Genomic DNA, 23,666 nt, shown 5'->3' on the forward strand with positions numbered 1-23,666 from the left:
GTGTAACCATGTAACCAAGGTGATACAGATTAGCAATTAAGGGGGGCATACAGCTTACATACAGACAAGAAAGGAAAAGAAAAAATATTGGGAGGACCATGAGAATGACTTTTGCACTTCTGTGGATCATGATGATAGAAGTAACTGTGCATAACCTTAGAGAGGTATAAGGGAAATTTTGACTCAAAGTCCGATGAAAAACACATTAACAAGAATGGCCCCAGTAGTAGAGAGGAAATAAGCCATAAAAGGTTTGGGAGAGGTCACCTCATGTGGATTCATAAGAAAGCTGAGGAAAACCCCCCAAAAGCTATCAGTCCTTGATAGAACTTGCTATAAAACTTTCATGTACTGAGCCCAGGGTTGCCAAATATCCTCAAATTTATCTTTGGTGTTCAAACTGGCGGTTTATCCTTTAAATCTTTAGTTTGGCCAAGGTTACTGAAATTGTAGGCTGCTTCTATTGTCAAGCTATTGTGATTTATGCTCCCAGGAGGATACAGAATATCAAGGATTGAATTGATTTGGGGATTCTAGGGATCCTTTGATTCAAGAGTGCCAATTCAGGGGACTGTTGAATCGGGACTCCAGTGATATTTCGTGTGATGTGGAAAATGTGATTCTAATACTCCCTGATTTTAGGTCATTGCCAAAAGATATGGGCTATTGTGGTAACATGCGAACAACCCCTGACGAAGAGCATAGGGACGAAGAGTTGGGAAAAAGCTTAGCTAAGCGATATGGGACTAAGTACCATCTGGTGAATACCTTTATGCTTTCCTCCAAGAGTGAGATATTCAAACTTCCTTTCATCGTGCGTTCAGAACATTGTTTCCAAACATGCAGGTCCCACGTAAAGCCCAAGTCCTGTTCCCATTTTAGCATGTATGCTGCTTTATCTGATCTTTCCGCCAAATAAGCACAAGTGAGCGAGATTCCTCCTCTCATCTACTGTATTCTTGAGCACCATTGCTCATATGGGGTGACTTGACAGGGATACAACTCATCCCCAGCTATGTTTTTTAAGAAGTGATTCTAGAATCTCTCCGCAACACAATGGCTCTCCGCAACACAATGGAATCTCTCCGCAACACAATGGCTATAAGATAACTGGCCATTAGCATTAAAAAATTGGCCCTTGTCCGTCCACCATTTAAAGGCCCTAATATTTTCTCTTGGGGGGAAAGCCAGGGTTGTGGAAGATGTGTGCAAGCGGGTGCCATGTAGAAGTCACTTTATTGGTCCTGTAAATAGAGTCACATATGTATAATGAGTGTGATAGAGTAGGAGAGAGAATGGGCAGTCGGGATTTAGGGTGTTTCCAAATTAGGTAATCAATGGTATAGAGGGGGACCACTTGTCTTTCCATATGAACCCAGTCAGGCTTTATTCCCCTACTATAGACTATGGAAATCTGAGCTAGTTGTGCTGCTTGATAATAGTGCCAGAGGTCAGGAAGACCAAGGCATCCCTGCTTTTTAAGTCTATACAGAGTAGTCTTGTTGATGCGGTGTCCGGTTTTGCCCCAAATTAATTTGATAATAGCGGACTGGAGTTTGTGTAATTGAGATTTAAGAATCGGGTAGGGGAGCGATATAAACAAATAGAGGATTAGTGGGAGGAGCGTCATTTTGATCACATTTATTTTACCTAACCAAGATAATCCTTGTTTGGAACAGGCAGCTAAATCTGATGCGATTTTCTTGAACAAGGGATAATAATTGGCTGCATAGAGTTGATCAATGGAAGAAGTTAACTGAATACCCAAGTAAGGGATCACTTTGTGGTGCCAAGAGAAGCCATGGATTTCTTAATATTGACCCGTAATCTGGATACTTTGCCGAAGACCTCCAGAAGCCTATGGATATCAGGCATGGTTATCAGGGGGGGGGGGGGGGAGGGATAAATATGAGGTATATTGTCCACAAACAAAGCATATTTGTGTGTGGAGTTTTCACATCTGATCCCATGGATATCTGGGTGGGAGCGGATTGCAAGGGGATTCTATAGCGATGGCAAAAATCAAAGGGGAAAGGGGGCTTCCCTGCCTAGTCCCCCTATTGATAGGAAAGGGGTCGGAGTATAGGCCTTGCAGTCTGATTTGGGCCGAGGGTTCAGAGTAAAGTGTGTTCAGGATGGTTAAAAAGTTTGGGCCGAAGCCCCATTTTTTAAGGGTTGCGAATGTTTATTCCCAAGAGACTGAATCAAAAGCCTTCTGGAGGTCTAGAGAAAGAAGTCCCTGTTGTGAAGGAATGCCGTCCCAACCCGTCTTTAAAAGGGAGACTACATCAATAGCTCTCCTTACCTGGTCAGGCCTATGTCTACCGGAAATTAAACCCACCTGATCCCCATGAACATAGTTGCCTACAAAAGCTGCTAGTCGGTTGGCTAAGATTTTCGTGAGGATCTTGAGATCATTATTAATCAGAGAGATCAGTCTATAGTTACTTACATTGTTGTGGTCTTTACCTGGTTTAGGGATAACTGAGATAAAGGCTTGGTTTGCACTTTTGTTGAGAGTGCTACCTCCCCAGATTGAATTAAAGAACCTGACCAAGTAAGGAGTGAGAGTACAAGAAAAGGTTTTATAATAAATCCGTGGTAACCCATCCGGGCCTGGGGTCGATGCGGAACGTAGGCCCCTGATTACCTCAAGTACCTCTTTATCAGTAATGCACACATAGATTGTGCAATCTCATGCATCAGACAAAGTTCATCAAACATATGCACTTCTTTGCAAGGATCTCTGCTTCTGCCCACTGCATACCTCCACCATATGTGAGGGATTAGCTCGGTGGTAGGCGTGGATGACCCCTTGGGGGGTGCGTTTTCACAAGAAGATAGCCGAGAAGTGCTTGCAAACAACAGTTTGGTTTATTAATGCATTTTTCTTCACCAGACTGCAAGCGTCAAAACCAGCAAAATAAAATAAAACACCAAAATAAATCCTTGCCTCTGTGGGCGGCTACCTTCTCACACTGGAACCTACCTAAGAGTCTGTCCCCAACCTACTGTTGGGCAGACTTTCTTATCCTACAGCGGATACTCAACAGTCCATGTTTTATCTCTTCACACAGCACATGTTCATTTAACAGGTCCCTTTACTCTTCACAATGAGAATGTCCCCCTTGCTTGTCTCTTCACATGGCAAACATTCCTTTATTTCTTCCACATAGAAATAGTTTGTTTTCTCACCTTTGAGAAGTCTTCACAACTGGTTAATTTCCCCTTCATACAGGATATGTCCATTGGCTTCTTTTAACCTAGAAACGATCCAAGAGCTCACTTCAAGTAGTCTTCACACTTGTTACCCTCCTCAGCTTCACATCGCTTTAGGAGGTCTTCCCCATGCTCACACAGCTTTCAGGGGGCACACGTCTGTCTGTCCTCCTCTCCCAGCCCACATGGCGACAGGAGGCAGCAGTCCTTCTCCCAGGCTTCCTCAGCGTCGGGAGGCACACATCTGTCTGTCCTCCTCTCCCAGCCCACACGGCGACAGGAGGCAGCAGTCCTTCTCCCAGGCTTCCTCAGTGTCGGGAGGCACACATCTGTCTGTCCTCCTCTCCCAGCCCACACAGCGACAGGAGGCAGCAATCCATAGACTTCCACTGGACAAATTATAGAGGCCTTCATTTCCTCATTCCGAACAGCTGAAGGCCTTTCAACTTCTTTACACCTTCCTGCTGCCTTTGGCAGCCAACACCCTATAGTAATTGGTGAACTTTCCAAACCAGGTGGAAATGTATCTCCTGCCTGTGACTACATTCCCAGATTTACCTGACTTCCTGTCACAGGGGATATCTATAGTAGGGATGAGAATGTGGTCAATTCTTGCAAAAGATTTGTGGGGTGGGGAGTAGTGAGTGAAGTCTCTGGCTGAGAGGTTTACATCCCTCCATATGTCAACCAAACCGAGGCCGTGGATACGTCGGGCAACACAAAGGCTTTGTTTATGTGGGTCTGATGAGACAAGATTACATAGGGCTTGATTTATCCAGGGAATTATCAAAAGGCAATGCTAGAGTCACCACCCATGATAATTCTATCTTTGAGATGGGGAGAAAGAAGGTTTAGCATATTAGAGAAAAAAGTTAGCTTGGCCTTTGTTAGGAGCATAGTATGAAACAAAGGTATATAGGACACCATCAATGTGTCCTTTAACTAATGTATAACATCCTTGTGGGTCTGCGATTGTTAAAGAGTGTGAGAATGTAATGTGTTTGGCTAGAAAGATTGCCACCCCATTATGTTTAGATGGTGGGTTGGCCAAATAGAATGAGGGGAATTTATGGTGAAAAAGGGCATTCTTACGAGTTACAAAATATATGAAGGCTGCCATTGTTGATTTCTTCTGAAAATTAGTTTGTACTAGCTATCTTGCTGATGTTCTAGTAAACTTACATTTTGAATCACTGACCCAGAATGGGTATGGAGATTGGGAAAGTCAAAACACTACATACGTAGTTCCAGATCAGTGGACATAAAAGTACTGTTGCCAGAATATCATTAGAACAGTCAGGAACCAGAAAGAGCTCTGCAATGGCAGACTTTTTTTTTTTTTCTCATGACAGATTTCTTTTAACTCAGCAAACTTGACCGATGTTTACAACCAAAATCGACAAACCAGGCCTTCTTTTTACAGTGTGTTCAGAATAAACTCACTATATCACTTATAACATCACTCAGGATGCTCTGGTAGATTCAGTTTCTCACAGTAATACAATAATTCAGGCTGTCTTATGATTAACCCAGAAAGCAGGGAAGTATGGGGGAATGAGAGATGCCGCACACCACTAGCTAAACAGGTGAAAAGAAATGTGAACGGCTTCAGCCTTGAGCTCCTCCTGCTGCGACCTGATGGAAGGGGCAAAATGCATCAGACATGGGGCTCAGAAGGAGCTCAAGGCTGGGGCCATTCACATTTCTTTTCCCCGTTCTAGTGGTGTGTGGCATCTCTCATTGCATCGTGTTCAGAATAAACATATAAAATAACATCTTACACCATACAGTATGAATTGCAAATACAACAGCTGGAAATACGACTGTAGACTAAGAATACCCACATCATATACACACTAAAATACACAGTGACACACAAACAGGCACCAAATGTATGTCTTCACTTATTGTTAAATTTATACGGCAATAAATATTCAAATATTTTGAATAGATAATGGTACAAGTAGCACAAAATATGTATAAATACTACTTAGGCATGAAAAAAAGCTAAAAAATAAATCAGTTACTAAAATTCTGCATTTTATGTAACATACATACATTTACTTTTTCATTCCAAGCTGTGAATTTAACCACTTAAGGACCAAGCCTATTTCTGACATGTTGTTTACAAGTTAAAATCAGTATTTTATGCTAGAAAAGTACTTCGAACTCCCAAACATTATTTATATCTTTTTAGCAAAGACTCAGAGCCGGTTCACACTGCCGCGACCACTAAAGTCGCCTCATAAGGGGCGACTTCTAGCGCGACTTTTAGCGTGACTTGTGAATTATTTTACGCAAGACGACTTTGTATTTGGCCAATCAGAATATGATGTGTTGTGGCCTAATTTCCCTTTCCTGTTTTTTTTTTGCTGGCATTTATCGGGCATTTTTTGGGCGTCTTTGGAGGCAGGCATATCTTTAGTGTGTGGGGGATCTAAAAAGTGTACCTGTGAAGTTTCATCTCTGAGAACCAGAACAAAAGAGCATTTTTCTTATAATTTTTATGAGCACATGAATATGGCTTCTCTCCACCTGGCCGTTTTTCTTGCAGGCATTTATCGGGCATTTTTGGAGGCAGGCATGACTTTTTTTGGATTTAGTGTCTGGGGGGTCTAAAAAGTGTACCTGTGAAGTTTCAGCTCTGTAGCATGTCCAGAACCCCCAAAAAATATAATTTTTCTTATAATTATTAATACAGCAGTGTGGCGGCTTCTCTACACCTTGCATTTTTTCTTGCAGGCATTTATCGGGCATTTTTGGAGGCAGGCATGACTTTTTTTGGATTTAGTGTCTGGGGGGTCTAAAAAGTGTACCTGTGAAGTTTCATCTCTGTAGCATGTCCAGAACCAGAAAAAAAAAGATAATTTTTCTTATAATTTTTAGTAGCACAGGCATATGGCTTCTCTCCACCTGGACGTTTTTCTTGCAGGCATTTATGGGGGATTTTTGGGGGCAGGCATTACTTTTTTTGGATTTAGTGTCTGGGGGGTCAAAAAAGTGTACCTGTGAAGTTTCATCTCTATAGCATGTCCAGAACCAGAAAAAAAAAAAAAAGGCATTTTTCTTATAATTATTAATACAGCAGTGTGGGTTCTGGACATGCTACAGAGCTGAAACTTCACAGGTACACTTTTTTGACACCCCAGACACTAAATCCAAAAAAGTCATGCCTGCCTCCAGAGACGCCCAAAAAATGCCCGATAAATGCCAGCAATAAAAAATGCAAGGTGTAGAGAAGCCGCCACACTGCTGTATTAATAATTATAAGAAAAATGCTCTTTTTTTTCTGGTTCTGGACATGCTACAGAGATGAAACTTCACAGGGACACTTTTTGGAACCCCCAGACACTAAAACAAAAAAAAGTCATGCCTGCCTCCAAAAATGCCTGATAAATGTCTGCAAGAAAATCGGCCAGGTGGAGAGAAGCCATATTCCTGTTCTAATAAAAATTATAAGAAAAATGCTCTTTTTTTCTGGTTCCGGACATGCTACAGAGATGAAACTTCACAGGGACACTTTTTGGACCCCCCAGACACTAAATCCAAAAAAAGTCATGCCTGCCTCCAAAAATGCCCGATAAATGCCTGCAAGAAAAAATGCAAGGTGTAGAGAAGCCGCCACACTGCTGTATTAATAATTATAAGAAAAATTATATTTTTTTGGGGGTTCTGGACATGCTACAGAGCTGAAACTTCACAGGTACACTTTGTAGACTCCCCAGACACTAAATCCAAAAGTCATGCCTGCCTCCAAAAATGCCCAATAAATGCCTGCAAGGAAAACAGCCAGGTGTAGAGAAGCCATATTCATGTGCTACTAAAAATTATAAGAAAAATGCTCTTTTTTTCTTGTTCAGGACCATTTTTATGGAAAGTCGGATCACAAGTCGCTTCAATTAAGATAAAGAGGCGACTCCCATTGAAGTATATGGGACAAGTCGGATCACAAGTCGCCTCAAAGTAGTACAGGACCCTTTTCTGAAGTCGGAGCGACTTCAGTAGTGACAATTAAGACGGCACTGATTGATTAACATTGCTTTTGTTATGTCAAGCGACTTGGGGCAACTTGAGGGCACACAAGTCGCCTCACAAGTCGCGCTAGTGTGAATGGGCTCTTAGGAGAATAAAATGGTAGCAGTTGCAATATGTTTTGTCACGCAGTATTTACACAGCAATTTTTTAAACGCAATTTATTTTGGAAAAATAAATTTCACTGAATTAAAAAAAAAAAAAAAATAACAGTAAAGTTAGACCATTTTTTTTGCATATTGTAAAAGATGATGTCACGCCAAGTAAATAGATAATTAATATTGCGCACACTCGTGGAATGGCGACAAACTACAATATTTAAAAATCTCCAAAAATGAAGCTTTAAAAAGTTAACGGTTACCAGCTTAGAGTAACAGAGGGGGTCTTTTGCTAGAATTATTGCTCTCCCTCTGACGATCATGGCGATACCTCCCATGTGTGATTTGAACACTGTGTACATTTGCAGGCATGACTTACGTATGTTTACCTTGGTGCGCGAGAACACGGGGGCGGAGGCACTTTCATTTCTTCCTTATTTATTTCGAAATTATTATTTTTTTTTTTTGTCACTGTTCTTTTTTTTAAAAAAAATAGAAAATCTGAACATTTTTATTATTGTCACAAGGAATGTAAACATCCCTTGTGACAGTATTAGGCAGTACTCTTTATGGAGGGATCTGGGGTCTAAAAGACCCCAAATTTCTCCTTTGCACTTAACCACTTCCATACCAGGCCAATTCTGGCACTCTGCTCCTACATGTATATATCATAATTTTTTTGCTAGAAAATTACTCAGAACCCCAAAACATTATATATCTTTTTTAGGTACGAATTCAGGCAACAATTCAGACCTAAAACATACCTGAACCGGTGAACAGACCAGTTTTTTGATAGAACAAGGGAGAGTTATGACCCCTGCTAGACTATTTTTTAGCCATCTATGCCCCATTGTGAAGATTTCCCTTCACTTCCTGTCCTATAGCCAAACAGGAATTAGTGTCCCCATTGGGAGATTTCCCTTCTATTACTTTTCCAGGTGGAAAACCCAATATTTGGGATTTTCTTTTACTTTCACTTTCAATGATAATGATAAACAAAACAAATAGAGAGGGTGAATCTCATTGATGAGGGCATAGATAGCAATAAAAAGCTGACAACTGTTCTAATCCCTCTCCACTCTATCCAAAACTAAAAAAAAAAAAAAAAAAAAAAAAAAAAAAAGTTTTGCCTTAAAGCGATAGTATACTCCGCTATATGAATTTTACCTACAGGTAAGCTTATAATAAGGCTTACCTGTAGGTACAATTAATATCTCCTAAACCTGCACGGTTTAGGAGATATTAAGCCTGCATGCAGCTGCTGACGTCTGCGGCGCATGTGCTCTGAAGGTCCGGCCGAAAAGTAAAACTACCGCGCACATGCGCGGGAGTGACGTCATTGTGGCTCCGGCCACACACTGTGCCGGAGCCGCCGAACCAGGAAGAGTCGCCAAGGGAGCATGTCAGCTCCCTCAGCGCTGTCCAGATGACCGTGCCGGGGCTTCGTTCTAAGGCAAGTATTTCATAATGAGCTAGTATGCGATGCATACTAGCTCATTATGCCTTTGTCTTACAGGGGTTTTTTTTATGAGTATACAACCACTTTAAGACCCCTTTCACACTTGTGCGACCTAAAAGTTTTGCGATTTTGCTGCAATTTTGACTGGACTTGAAGCAATGCCTATGTCTATGGACCTCAAAACGCATCAAAGTTGAACCAAAGTAATGCAGGGACTACTTTAAAGTTGTTGCAACTTGAAGTCGTACAGATATGAACGGTACTCATTGGAAATCATGGAGTACGACTTGTCATACAACTTTGCAGCCCCAAATCGCAGGGCAAGTCACACAAGTGTGAAAGGGGCCTTAGGTATACTTTAAGTCCTGCTAGATGACTTCAGGCTGGCCCCTTTTGCAGGTATAGCTATGTAAAACATTACCAATAAGTGCCTATACTGTTTAAATTTCCAGTTATATACTGTCTCACCCTGCTCTGCACATGCTCATTTGCTCTCCATTTTTAGGCACTGCTGAGATTGTAGAGGCCGATCTGCTGACAGCCTAAAAGTGGAATTAAATCCTCCTATCCTTTACAGCCAAGAAAGCTGTTTCGGTTTGATCTGCAACTGCCATGATGCTGCATATTTGATCAGTTATGACAGCAGCCATTTAATGGTTTGACAGTTTGGTTAAAGACACAAGCAAATGTGACAGTTAGCATCTCCAGCAATATAACTGTTTTTTTTTTTGGAACCGCTAAATTGATGGGTTTAGTTCCACTTTACAAGGTACTACAGGGGCTTTGGGCTTCAGCAAAATGTCAGCCTCCAGCAAGAAGAAACAGGAGCAATGCTGGGAGCAATTTACAGCAACATTAATTTTGGTAGCATAATAATTAATGCTAAAGAACATTATTTTATTTATCAAGTTGTTATGGGTAAAGTTACACTTTAACAGTTTAAAAAAAAAAACAGTTACATTCCCAGCATGTTGGGAATGCTAACTGTCACATTTGCTTCTACTCTCAACCAAACTGTTAACCCATCAAATGGCTGGTGTTATAACTGATCACATGTGTAGCATGGCAGTTTCCTTGGCTAAGGATAGGAAGGTTCTGCTCGAAAATAGTTGTAAAGCTTATCCTATAGTGTGTACTTGTCTCAATTAGGAGCACTAAGTGTCATTTCTGCCTGCTGCTTCATTTCTCTGCTATCAGCAAGAGTCACTTTTAACAAGTTTTCCTGACACCAAGAGATAAAAAGGTGACAGGGGAGGGAGCTCCAACTGATTGATAGCCACAAATCTGTTTATTTGTGCTGTGTGGAGGAGCATGTGTCTTTTCCATCCAATCAGCTGTCAGAACTCTCCTCAATGAGCTCTGCAGAGTGTAACTTCAGCTATCCACCCCCCTTTTTTCTGAACACTCAGACAAGCATTATAAATTCTTCACTTTTAACAGCTGTAGAAAAGAAAAGACAGCAGATAAACAGGTACAACTTATGTAGGACAATTTCTTTCATCCCTGTGTATCCCCTGAGGCCAGTCACTTCATTGGGTGTAGGTAAGGGTTTCCAATCACTTCAAGCCGTCAAATCGCCAGTGTCTAAAGATGAGCTCAGGTGTGTTCGGATACAAATTTGAACCCCCCGATCTATCCCATCTGGAAGCTGTCCCTGCATACAATCATTCATAAGGTGGATGAGGCAGTTGCTCATATACAAATGTGGCTGTAGAGCATGGAATGCCTTTGCCACTTATTACTGGCCGTTGGCAGTTACAGCTCCCTGGCAGGATAGTTTAGGCAGATGCAGACCTTTGTCCAAACGCGCCTGAGCTCATCCCTACTGGTGTCATAACTGATCACATATTTTTCAACCTTGGGCATCCGGATGTACTAGTTTGTGGCTTCACAGCCGGAGGCACACTACGCATGTGCGGGTCAACAGCGTGTCCTGAATGGTTCGGCAGTCATCTGGGACCTGTGAGGTGTCCCAGATGACTGCAGGGGGGGGGGGGGGGGGAGAGGAGAACTTTTGCTCAGATTGCCTAGGCAATCCAAGTAGAAGTAGGAACGGTACCTGTCAGAACTATAAACCTGCTCCCCCCAAAAACAAAAATGACATATCAAAAGTGGCAGGGGAGGGATATTTAAGGCAGAACATCCCCTTTTGAGTGGAGCTTCCCTTTAATCATCACTGGGTTTTTTTGTTTTTTTTTTGCTAAACAAGAAAATCTTGAAAAAAAAAAAAAGTTTTTCTTCGTTTTTTTCTTCTTCACTGATTGGCACTGAAAATTAAGGCGCTGATGATCAGTGCCCCGATTATCAGTGTAAACGATCTACTGACAGGCCTGCCACTTATCAGCAATCCTTTCCTCACATAGACACAGTGTGTGAGGAAAAGACTGCCGATAACCAGCAAGTAGAGATGGGCTTGGGCGTGTTAAGATTTCCCACGTGCCCGATCCCGCCAGGAAGCCGACACTGCGCTCCACTAATCACAGGCAGTGAGACATTTCCTGATCCGCAGCTTCACAGATCGGGAAGTGTCTCACTGCCTGTGATCAGAGATGGGCTCGAGCATTTTCAAGTTCCCACGTGCCCGATCCCGCCAGGAAGTCGACACTGGACTCCGCTAATCACAGGCAGTGAGACATTTCCTGATATGTGCAGCTTTTGATCAGGAAATGTCTCACTGCCTGTGATTAGTGGAGCGCAGTGTTGGCTTCCTGGCGGGATTGGGCATGTGGGAACTCTTAACACGCCCAAGCCCATCTCTACTTGCCGGTTATCGGCAGTATTTTCCTCACATACTATGTCTATGTGAGGAAAGGATTGCTGATAAGTGGCAGGCCTGTCAGTAGATCGTTTACACTGATAATCGGGGCACTGATCATCATTGCCTCGATTATCAGTGTCCATCAGTGCAGCTTATCAGTGCCAATCAGTGAAGAAGACAAAACTAAGAAAAAGCACGCTCGAGCCCATCTCTGCTTGTGATTAGCGAACTGCAGTGTCGGCTTCCTGGTGGGATCGGGCACATGTGAACTTGAACACGTCCGAGCCCGTCTCTACTGTGATTGGTCCTTTACCTCAATCTGTGATCATAGAGCGAGCCCAATGCGCACCCTAGGGGGCACTTGGGAGGAATAAGAGAGCCGTGCTGTAGCAGTCTTTCAGCTATAGCGCCATGTTAAAGGGGTTAATGCCCATGAAGCGGCACAGCTTCTTTATCATGTGATTGCTGTGATTGGCTGTTACAATGTTCATATAATCAGGAGCTCATCCCACTGGTTCCCCAACAAAAGCTGTGACCAAGAGATGTCAGTGAGAGCAAGGTGAGTGTGCTGGGAGCGCCATATCAACATGCAATCTTATCAACATGCAATCTTATCGACATGCAATCTTATCGACCTGCAATCTTATCGACCTGCAATCTTATCGACCTGCAATCTTATCGACCTGCAATCTTATCGACCTGCAATCTTATCGACCTGCAATCTTATCGACATGCAATCTTATCAACATGCAATCTTATCAACCTGCAATCTTATCGACCTGCAATCTTATCGACATGCAATCTTATCGACATGCAATCTTATCGACCTGCAATCTTATCGACCTGCAATCTTATCGACATGCAATCTTATCGACATGCAATCTTATCGACATGCAATCTTATCGACCTGCAATCTTATCGACCTGCAATCTTATCAACCTGCAATCTTATCGACATGCAATCTTATCGACATGCAATCTTATCGACCTGCAATCTTATCGACATGCAATCTTATCAACATGCAATCTTATCGACCTGCAATCTTATCGACATGCAATCTTATCGACATGCAATCTTATCGACATGCAATCTTATCGACCTGCAATCTTATCGACCTGCAATCTTATCGACCTGCAATCTTATCAACCTGCAATCTTATCGACATGCAATCTTATCGACATGCAATCTTATCGACATGCAATCTTATCGACCTGCAATCTTATCGACATGCAATCTTATCAACATGCAATCTTATCGACCTGCAATCTTATCGACCTGCAATCTTATCAACATGCAATCTTAGGCTGCCGTGGACGTGCTAAATCCCCCACATATAGGGGTTACGGGGACTTTTTTGCCAGCCCTGCCATTTATATCCCCCTATTTACATTCCATGAGCTTCTCCAAATACAGTGTGTGATGAATTGCATGAAACAAGAACTTAGAGCTAGGGGAAGCTGAATAATGAGAATACAAAACATAGAGAAAACGAATGACTGAGGATAAGGGACCCCTTCCAGGGACCCTCCATTCACCATTATTGTACGGACATAAGAATCCCAAATACCGAGCACCACTCACACTTCTATCAGTCTACGATATAGAAATAATTCCTCTATCGGCTCCCTCACCCGAGCATGCCCAGAGGCCCCGTTCTTCTACCACAGCGTCCGTCTCCAAAACCCTAGCAACAGTTTCCATAGCCACAACGTCACTTCCTGTCTGCGATCCCTGGCCGACCTTCTTGCGTCACGTGCCTTCTGCGCTGCATGACGGGATTGTAGTTCTTTGCAGTTCAATTCTATTGGTGGAAACCAGAGAGTGAACTACTTGTTCCAGAATTCCGTGCGGTGAGCAGGAGGGAGGTATGTTTAAAGATAACACATGGAAGATGAAGCGCAACGGAAAGGGTGACAGTGAGAAGGAAGTCAAGGTATTTTAAATATTTTGACTTATTTTGCTGTTTCCATAGACGTGTTCAGTTTCTTTGTGATCACAACTGAGAATGGCAACTGATGAATACAACTATGAAATAAGTAATCAGTAAAACTTAGGAGAACGTTCCTTAAAGCGGAGTTCCACTGGTTTTTGTGTTTATTAAAAGTCAGCAGCTACAAAAAGTGTATCTGCTGACTGGTAATAAATACACACTCCCCTGTTCCACGGTCCAGCGATTCGGCTGGTGAATGGTTCTCTCCCTCTTCTCCCTGTGGCATCACTACTGTGGGCACCTGGCTGTGACTGCTTGAGGCTTCACAGCCGGGTGCGCACTGCACATGCGTGTCCTGAGTGGACGGGCAATCTTCCGGGACCTGTGACGTGTTCCAGAAGATTGCATGGAGGGAGGGGGAGAGGAGAACTTTGGCGGCTTGAGCCGAAGTGGGAGCGGGTACCTGTCAAAACTAAGTACCCACTTCCCCCCAAAACCATGACATGCCAAATTTGCCATGTCAGGGTATCAGGAGGCCCTAAAGCGAAAGTTCCACTTTTAAAGTGTATCTGTGGTCAAATGCATTGCTGCATTATATTTCAATGACTTCCTATTAATCTGATTAATCATAAAGTTTATACATTTACTTTGTGACAATCCCTATACATTAGCAGCCCATTCAGACTGGCGCTACACGACTTTGGCGCGACTTGCACGGATTTCATATAATTGAAGTCAATGCAAGTCGCCTCCAGGTCGCCCCAAAGTAGTACAGGACCTTTTTTCTAAGTCGGAGCGACTTGTGTCGTTCCTATTAGAACGGGTCCTGTACTGCTTGATGGCGAGCGACTGACCACGATTTGTCAGGCGACCAAGTCGCCTGAAAAGTCGCGCTAGTCTGAATGGACTCTTAGAGCTTGTAAAGCCCCGTACACACGTACCGATTGTCGGCCGTAAAAATATTCGGCCGCCGTCCGATCGGCCGATTGTAGGCTTGTTAGTATGATGCTTCCGACAGCCGACAGCGCATTTTTGGCCAAACAGAATCTGTCGTGTAGACTTTAAAATATTTGTTGGCCGTCACCAGAACGGCCGATTGTTCGCCAGTCAGTACAGAATTCGGCCGACAAACAGCCGATTAGCAAGACTGGGCATGCTCAGAAAAGAAAAAAAGACAAGGAAAGTTAACCATCACATGACATCACTTCTGCAGTCGGCTGTTGTTGGCTGACAACATTCATGTGCAGTCTTTTGCAGTTTTCAACAGACACGACAGCCCTGGACAAAAGACGGCCGATCGTTCTGCCGACGATCAGTACGTGTGTACGGGGCTTTAGTCTTCTGGTTGAGCTGCTTCCTTTCCACCCCACCCTTTAGACTGGAGATAAAATAAGGCAATACAATAAAAGTGATTGTATACTATCACATTGTAAGACAACCCATTCAGTTTAAATGTGTGGAAATGGTAAGGCAAAACATATGTGTGTGTGTGTGTGTGTGTGTGTATATGTGTGTATATGTGTGTATATATATATATATATATATATATATATATATATATATATATATATATATATATACCTTTTCTCTTTTTTTATAAGTGATCACATTCCCTCTGTTTTCAGCTGTATATGAGCTGTGGGGAGGAGAAGCACACAGATCTTCCCAGTGAATGACTGTGCAGTGGGTGCTTGACAGGGCAAATTTAATCATTGGAGGATAGTACACTGAGTTCCCAGCATAGCTAGAGAACTGACCACACTGTGCTCTCCTGCTTAGTGTGGTCAGTTTTTAATAGGGAAACAGAGGGACTGGCAGGATCACCTGGTATTTCACACAAAGGAAGCAATACAAGAAGAACAGGATACTTTCTCATGCAAGTACATGGTACAGCAGACACATATCAGGAATATGAAGTGTTGGGGTAACAAACACTGTGAAGTGGATGTAAACCTCATTCATAAAATCTGACCTGGGCACATATACCTGTAGTATTTACTTATCTCTTTCCAAAGCCGTAAGTCATGTGTCTTTCTGCTGCTCTGTTCCTCTCTTATTGGCATGATAACTTTTTACAAGCTCTCTGACACAATAGATAAAAGCAGCTGGAAATTTGTGTTGGGGTGGGTGCATTGCGATATATTAGCAGATAACTTGTCTATTCACAGCACAGCTCTGCAAGTGTCTTCCTTCCTCTGCCTATGTGGAGGGGAGGTGTGTGCCTTTCATCCATTCAGCTCACACACAGTGTATGCCTAGACTCCCCTCCCATCTCTGTGTATCATCTGAGGATGTTCACTTTGCTGGGTATAGGAGAGGGTATACATCCACTTTAAGGCAGCAGGGGTGTTCATATGCAGTGATGCTTTGCATCTGTGGAAAAAAAAAACATCACTGCTGTCGTGATCAGCATGTTAAATAAGAGATTTGTGAATGAATGAACCACAGCAGATGGACTTGCAGTTCTCAGTGGAACACATGTGCAGTGATCACCACTTTCATAGTCCATTGATATTTCCTCTAGTTCTCTAAATGAAAGCTAAGGACATGAAGCTGGAAGAAGTGTCTTCAGCAGCTTGACATTGCAACTTACTGATCATGGGAGCAGGAAAAAATAAATAAAAAATGGATAAATGATGATAAGTCCCGGTTCACACTTCTGCGATGCGGGAACACTGTGAATATACAGCATGTTCCCACATGGCATCCGCACCCCATGCAGTTCACACTGCCATATGCGATACGCAGGTGGTGTCAATTAAAAGTTAACGACACCCCCAGTTGAGATCGCATATCGCAGTGCGATCTGAAAGCTCTCACAGAGTCAGATAGCACTAGTGTGAACCACCATGCTATCCGATTCTGCTGCGGATAGAAAAAATGGTCATGTGCATGTTTAGTGCGGTTGCAGTGCGAATTTATTTCAAATAGTTTTTTATTGGGTTTTTCAAAAACATGCAATAATAAAACACGCTCTCGGACGCAGCTGCAGAGCCAGTATGAACATACGATTGGGAACAAAAAAATAAACATGGGTAACATGATTAAACAAACATGCAAGCGGTCATGAGTTACAGATATGTACCAAGGTGAGCGGAGAAAATGTAATCAACAGGTGTGTAGCAACATTAGTACCACTAGTACCAAAGGAGGAGGGGTTATGAACGTGCAGCGGTCTGAGGGGTGCAAACAGATGTTGAGGAATGAGGGGAGGGGGGGGGAGAAAGGAGCTCTACTTAGTGATTGGGAGTTGGAGGAGGAGGAGGAGGACTGAGGCTTACTGGGTGAAGAGACCTGAGGCGGAAGCGGCGGCGAAGGGGATCCAGTCCGCCACTGCCACCAGGGGTCCCAGGTGGTGCCAAAGGCTTCGTAGGATGAGGTCCTTAACTCTAAAAGGCGTTCGTAGTGGCCATTAAGGTGAATTTGAGTGATCACCTCAGAAGGGTTGGGAGGTGGTAAACTATGCCAATGACGTGCAATAGCCAGCGTTGAGGCTAACAGTATGTGTGAGACGAGCATTCTTGACTTGGGTGGGATGGTGTCAATACCCAATAAGAGAAGCGCCAGGGCCGGGTCGTGGTCTAACGTCATACCAGTGATCTGGGAGACAATGGAGAAGATTTTCTTCCAGTAGCTAGTCAGCGATTTGCACGACATGGAATATGGTCCCATTCTGTCCACACCCTCTCCAACAAAGTGGAGACAAGGAGGGATAGAACTTGGCCAGTAGTTGAGGGGTCCTATACCATTTTGTTAGGAGTTTCTGGAATGTTTCCCAGTGGTTTATGCAGTGTGAAGAGGAGTAGGCACATTTAAAAGTCAGAGCTCACTGGGCAAGGGAAAAGTCTTGTGATGGAGCAGGGAGTAAAAGAGGGAAATGCCTTTTGTGTGTGGTTTGGGTTTAGAGAGGTGGTTCCAAACTTGGAAATCAACAGTGATAGTCGGGGGGGGGGGGGGGTCTAAGTAAAAAGGACGAGATACGGGAATGAGAGAACCTGGCCTTGGCCGGAAGATTATACTTCTTAGTGGAGAGGGAGTCAAAGGTCATTAAGTGTGTCCCAGTATAAAGTTGGTCAACCCAGAGAATGTCCCCCGCCTTGAGATGATTGAGGGACAGGTGGGGGATCAGTATTTCCAGGGTTAGGAGAGGTATTCTAACCTTGGTGGTGTTAGAGTCTAGTTGGGAGTGGGAGATCAGTGACCTCCAGGCAAGGATGGAAGCTTTTGTGGGGGGTGGGAGGTTGGAGAGGTTAATCGGGATCCATGAGTCCGCCAACAGTAGGAGGGAAAGATCGGGGGTGAATGAGCAAGAGGCCTCCAGTGAAGCCCAGCAGGAGCGATTCGGGTCCGCAAACCAGCATGACAGTTGGGCGAGTATGGAGGCTTTATAGTAGTCCTCAATATCCGGGAGGCCTGGGCGAGAGAGAGGTATTTTGCAGCACATCTGGCCCTCTTTCCCTGCCACAGGAAGCGTCTCATGCATGTGGACAATCTGTTGATTTGGAGGGTGGAAAGGGGGATCGGAAGGGTCCGGAAGAGGTAGAGGATTTTGGGAAGCAGGAGCATTTTAAAGGTGGCAACCCTACCCACCCACAAAATTTTGTGTTTGGCCAGGGACGCCACATCTTTGTTTAGTTGGGTTAAGAGGTTATCTAGGTTTAGAGAGGACATTTTGGGGGCAGTAGGTGCAAGGAAGATCCCTAAATAGGGTATACTATGATCCGTCCAAACGTAGGGCAGGGAGGTAGATAGGTGCTTTTTGGCTGGGGCCCCAACTAGGGTTGCCACCTCATCCCTTTAAACCAGGACACACATTAATTACACAGGAACTGTGGCTGCTTAAGGTGGTAATTAAACTCACTTAGTGCCTTATGTGCATTATATTAGCCTCAGAACCTGTTTAATTAATAATTGTCCTGGTTTAAATCGATGAGGTGGCAACCCTAGCCCCAACTCCCAGGTCGAGTATGACTGATTTTGTGAAGTTCACCTTATAGAAGGAGACAGCACTAAATCGTTGTAAGAGTTCATGGGCGAAGGGGAGGGATACTGTCGGGTTCGATAGGGAAAGTATTATGTCGTCCGCGAACAAGTTGATAGTATGGGATTGTCAGTACAATTTGAAACCAGTGATATGCGGATGTGAGCGTACAGCCTCAGCAAGTGGTTCTATGGCTAAATTGAAGATGGAGGGTGAAAGGGGGCAGCCTTGACGGGTCCCATTTGTAATGGGAAAAATTTTTGAGAGCATGCCATTAGTCAAAACTTTAGCCGAGGGACAAGAGTAAAGGGCCAGAATGGACGACAGAATTGGGCCTTGGAACCCAAATCTGCGCAGCACTGCTTTGAGATACCCTCAGTGGACTCTGTCAAATGCCTTCTCCGCATCTATGGACAGAAGGAGAGAAGGCGTCCGACTGGCCCTGGCATGGTGGATGAGATTTAGCATACGACGAGTGGCGTCTGATGGTTGTCTGCCTTGCATAAAGCCAGACTGGTCTGGGGCAATCAAAGAGGGGAGGATGCACTGAAGTCTTAAGGCCAAAAGTTTGGCATGGATTTTGACGTTGACATTAAGGAGGGAAATAGGGCGGTAGTTGGAGGGGGAGTCCGGGGACTTGCCAGGTTTGGGGATAGTAACTACATGGGCCATCAGCATTTCCTTGGGGAAGGAGCCACTGACAGCTGCAGCCTGGAACATCGCGAGGAGATGCGGGGACAAAATGGGGAGGAAGGATTTGAAGTGCTCCAAGAAGAGACCGTCCGGGCCCAGGGACTTGGCAAGGAGCGAACCACAGTTGAGATCTCCTCATCAGTGAAGGCTTGGTTCAGGGAGTCCAATTGTGTGGAGGACAGGGAGGGAAGGTGTAACTTGGACAGAAAAGTATCTATAGTGGCGTCTGTGGGTTGGGGTGTAGAAGTGCAGGACCCTAGATTGTAAAGGGAGGAGTAATAATCTGCGAATGCATCAGCAATTGCTTGAGGGTTAGACAGAGTAGTGTTGGTATGTGGGTGGGTAAGGGATGGGATCTTGGTCTTAGATCTACGGGCTTTCAGGCGGTTCGCTAAAAGCTTGCCAGCCTTGTTGTTGTTGGCATAGTAGTTGAGTTTCAGCGTACTCATGTAACGGTCATGTTGGGAGGTCAAAAGTTCCCTAAGTGAGTAGCGAAGATTGGAAAGTTTGTCGGCCAAGGCAGGGGAAGGGGAAGATTGGTTCTGGGCATCAAGGGCACTGATATCTGCAAGGAGGGCATCGAGTTTGGAGAGGAAGGACTTACGGAGTCTGGAATTCAGTTTTAGGAGAATACCTCTCACAAAGGCCTTGTGGGCGCACCAATTATTGAGGGGACTTGTGTCCGAAGGTAAATTTAGGGAAAAGAACTGTTGTAAGTCTTGGGAGATCTCATGTTGGGTAGTGGGATCATGGAAGAGAGATGCATTGCATCTCCACACTCTCGCTGGGGAGAGGGAGTTACCATCCTCGAGTGTAAGGGAAATCGGGGCATGATCCGACCACACAATATTGTGAATAGAAGATTTCGAGACTCTTTGCAGTAACCATTTGTCCACTAGGAAGTAATCTAAGCGGGAGTAGGAGTTGTGACACGGGGAGTAATAAGTGTACGACCTATACGTGGAATTTAGACAATGCCAGGCATCATACAAATCTTCAGACTCAAGCAGGTCCGCTAGGGCGGAGGGTCTCCTGCTATGAGAGGAGGAGGTGTCAAGGTCTGGGTTGACAGGTGCATTCAAATCCCCACACAATAACAGATTGCCATACTTGGAGAGGGAAACTTTCTTCAACAGCATTTCGGAGATGCCTGGATGTTGAAGTGCGTTTCTTGAGCTACGAGGACATCTGCGTGTAGGTCAAGAGCTTCTTGCCAGAGGGATCTCCTCTTCGCCGGGTGGTTGAGACCACGGGCATTTATCGAAACTATTTTAACACCCATGGAAAAAAAGGTACAGAGAGATTTAGCAGCCAATGGTGAAGGGAAAACGGCCACTTGTAACAAGCCGGTAGTTCGTAAAGCATAGGAGAGATGGTCCGAGGCACATCTGTGGGCAAGAAGGGTGGCAGTCCGGGGGTGATGAGATACGGGCAGAGCTACAGTCCAGGATGGAGAGACGAGAGGTAGAGCACAGTCAACAAAAAGGAAAGTGGTACAGAAACTTTGATGGGTGGGATATAGGTATGGGAGCAAGGGGCAGCCATAATGACCTTGTATGGTAAACCCATAAAAAACTGGAAACAACAAAAAAAAGAGTAAAAAGGTGGCCCTGGTGAGGCCAGAGCAGTAATTACTGCCAGCAGCGGGGGGAAATGGGTACATCAACAAGTACCCGCAAAACACTCAGGAGTCAGGCCGATGGTGGGAAGAAGGAAGCATTCCTGGTTCCCTTGTTTTGTTTGGACAATTTCTTGTAGGAGACCGCATGCCATTCCTGGCGGAGATGGGTAGGGGATGGAGCAACAGAGTTGTCACGGGCTGGTTGCTCTTCAGGCAGAATGTTCCAGGTCCGTAGTAGACGAATGCCCTCTTCTAGGGAATAAACATAATGTCTCGAGCCTTCACGGGTTTTTTCAAGCTTAGCTGGGTATTTCCAGCGGTAGACAAGCTGGTGATTCCGCAAGGCAAGATAGAGGAGAGGTTGCGGCGTCTTTGCAGGGTATATTGGGAGAGATCCAGTAGAACTTGGAGATTGGCAGCCTGGGGGGGTAAATCCGTACGTTTGCGGAGAGCTGAGAGGAGATGTTCTTTTACTTGAAAAAAGTGAACACGCAGCAGCACATCGCGAGGAATTTCAGACGGCAGAAAGGAGGGCTTGGGTACTCTATGGATCCTGTCAAACGTAAGATCCGCATTGGAGAGTGATGGGAGTACAGCTAGGAAGAGGTCCTTGGCAAAATGGGGAAGTTGATGAGGCAGGATGGTCTCAGGGACTCCCCTAATTTTCAGGTTATTCCTGCGGGACCTATCTTCTAGGTCTGCGATTTTTGCTTGCATGGAAGAGATGATGTTATGATGAGAGGAGTGGGAGTCCACTAAGGTGTTGAAGGAAGATGTGAATTCCCCCATTTGATTCTCAACAAGATTAACCCTTTCACCAAGGTGGGAGATGTCTGCCTTGCATTCCCTGATACATGTTTGCATATCCAGCTGGATGGATGATCTCAGAGTTGGCAGCATATCCAGCATGAGGGTCACTGAAAGAGGCTTATCAGAGGGGGTGAAGTTCCCAAAAGGATCCGGGGAGGGGGCCGCAATAGTGTCAATGGGGGATGAGTAGGCCTCATGGAGAGGATGGTCGAACCGTGGCCTAGATTTGGCCGGGCTCCTTGATGCGGGAGATGACGGCTCTGATGTGGGGGAAGGAGAGGAGGGCACAGGTCTTGCCTGGGGTTGCTGATGCTGTTGCTCCTGATCCGGTCCATCCATGGATGGATGTGTCAGCGGAGCCGGGGGGGGGGGAGGGCCGGCCGCGGCGCCATCTTAGCAGCGATCGCGCTGCATGGGAGAGAAGAAGGTAGACAGCTTCGGTATGTGCGGCGGATCGAGGCGGCGTCTCCGCATATCCAGAGTCACGGTAAGTGGAGGGTGTCCGGCAGCAGCAGAGGGCGAGATTAGCGGGAGCTGGAGGCTTGATATGTGCCGATGCGGTCCTGAGTGGAGCGGAGCTCAGAGACTACGTGGCCATGCTTGACAGGGTCGCCACGCCTCCCTGCGGTGCGAATTTAGCCATACAAACTGTATGGCTGAAATTTGCACCGCACAGAGATCGCATGTAATTTAGGTGCATGTAATTCGGAGCGCACTGCTCTCACTGCTCCTAAATTACATGCAATCTCTGTGAACTGTGACTATATTCAGGTCATTGCAGAGGGTATGGAGACACTCTATATGTTTGGAGGAAAATAGATTTACCCTCCACGTACAGAAATACTTCTTCACAGTAAAATATGTGAAAACATGGAATAGACTTCCTCAAGAGATGGTTCTGGCTGTAGAATGCACAAAATATAACTGGATATTACCAACTTGCAGACTGCCTGCCTGCAATGTACCACACATGGATGACCCGTGCAGGCAAAGTGACGTACTGGTAAGTTACGGCCTGCATTCGGGCGCACACATGTGCATACCCCCCTCCCCGACACCCACTATGATTGTACACAGGGGTAGTCTGTTAGCAAGTTTCGGACAGTAATTCTTAGCTTGGACCTGATGATTGGATATGTCCAATCACAGCCCAGAGCTCTGTGTTGACAAAGTCGACCAAGTCGCCTGACAAGTCGGAGTAGTGTGAACCGGCTCTAAATCTGTGTCTGTAGTGCATGTTCAAACCTTAAATTATTCGATTTTTACTCCAGGAGTATATAATTAGTTTGGAAATTCTAGACAACATGTTTAAATTATGCATTACAATTTACCTAAACCCATTCAATTGTAGTTGACTAAAATGTACTAGAGATTTTAGGCGACTAACATATGACCAAAAAAATATGACTAAAGCTAAAACGATTCCGATGACTAAAATATGACTAAAACTAAAATAGCATTTTAGTTAAAAGACTATGACTAAAACTAAATCAAAATTTGCTGCCAAAATTAACACTGGGTGGAAGATGGGACTTGTAGTCTATTTATTCACAGGTCTGCATGCATGGATGACACAGCACAGGCATGCAAATGAAAAAAAAAAAAATAATAGGAGCCTTTGGGGGAGAAAGAACTCCTAGATTCAGGGCTGGGGGTTGTGGACTGCTATCATGTTTCATGTTGTGCTTTAAATATGAGTGCAACATGGGACAAGGTCAGGAAGATTACATTTTTAAACTGGGAGCCATGTGTAATAACTGCCTGAGTGTGCTATAAATTAAGATTGTACACATTTGAAAATTCCCTGGCAGGTAAAACAGGAAACAATGCAGATTTATTTTGGCTGTCATTTTAGCTATTTGTCTAGAGTTTCACCTTAAAACAGTATATATTATATATATTTTTTTCATCATTTCTGCTGATACATTCTGCTTTTCATGTACTTATAATTGTGTCATAAATAAATAGTAATAATATTGCTGCCTAAATCGATTTGTGAAGTATGCTTCCTAGTCACCTTTCCCCTCATCTTTTCAAGGCTCTTGCCTAGAGGCCATTTACTTTC

General features: G+C 44.4%; 2 protein-coding genes across 4 annotated transcripts in view; one reads left to right on the forward strand and one right to left on the reverse strand.

Annotated features, from left to right (window-relative positions):
- Positions 1–13,313, reverse strand: part of RPGRIP1L (RPGRIP1 like) — a 478,852-nt gene extending 465,539 nt beyond the window's left edge. For all 3 annotated transcript variants that reach the window (XM_082269857.1, XM_082269856.1, XM_082269855.1), the window contains exon 1: positions 13,198–13,313. In XM_082269857.1, coding sequence (XP_082125983.1) covers positions 13,198–13,205 — 8 coding nt within the window. In that variant the 5' untranslated portion in view covers positions 13,206–13,313. The remainder of the gene's footprint in view (positions 1–13,197) is intronic.
- Positions 13,314–13,373: 60 nt separating this feature from the next.
- FTO (FTO alpha-ketoglutarate dependent dioxygenase) overlaps positions 13,374–23,666 on the forward strand; it is a 694,380-nt gene continuing 684,087 nt past the window's right edge. Inside the window, exon 1 of the mRNA XM_082269859.1 lies at positions 13,374–13,499. Coding sequence (XP_082125985.1) covers positions 13,434–13,499 — 66 coding nt within the window. The 5' untranslated portion in view covers positions 13,374–13,433. The remainder of the gene's footprint in view (positions 13,500–23,666) is intronic.

Source organism: Pelophylax lessonae, assembly GCF_965119305.1.
Source record: "Pelophylax lessonae genome assembly, chromosome: 10".
Taxonomy (NCBI): Eukaryota; Metazoa; Chordata; class Amphibia; order Anura; family Ranidae; genus Pelophylax; species Pelophylax lessonae.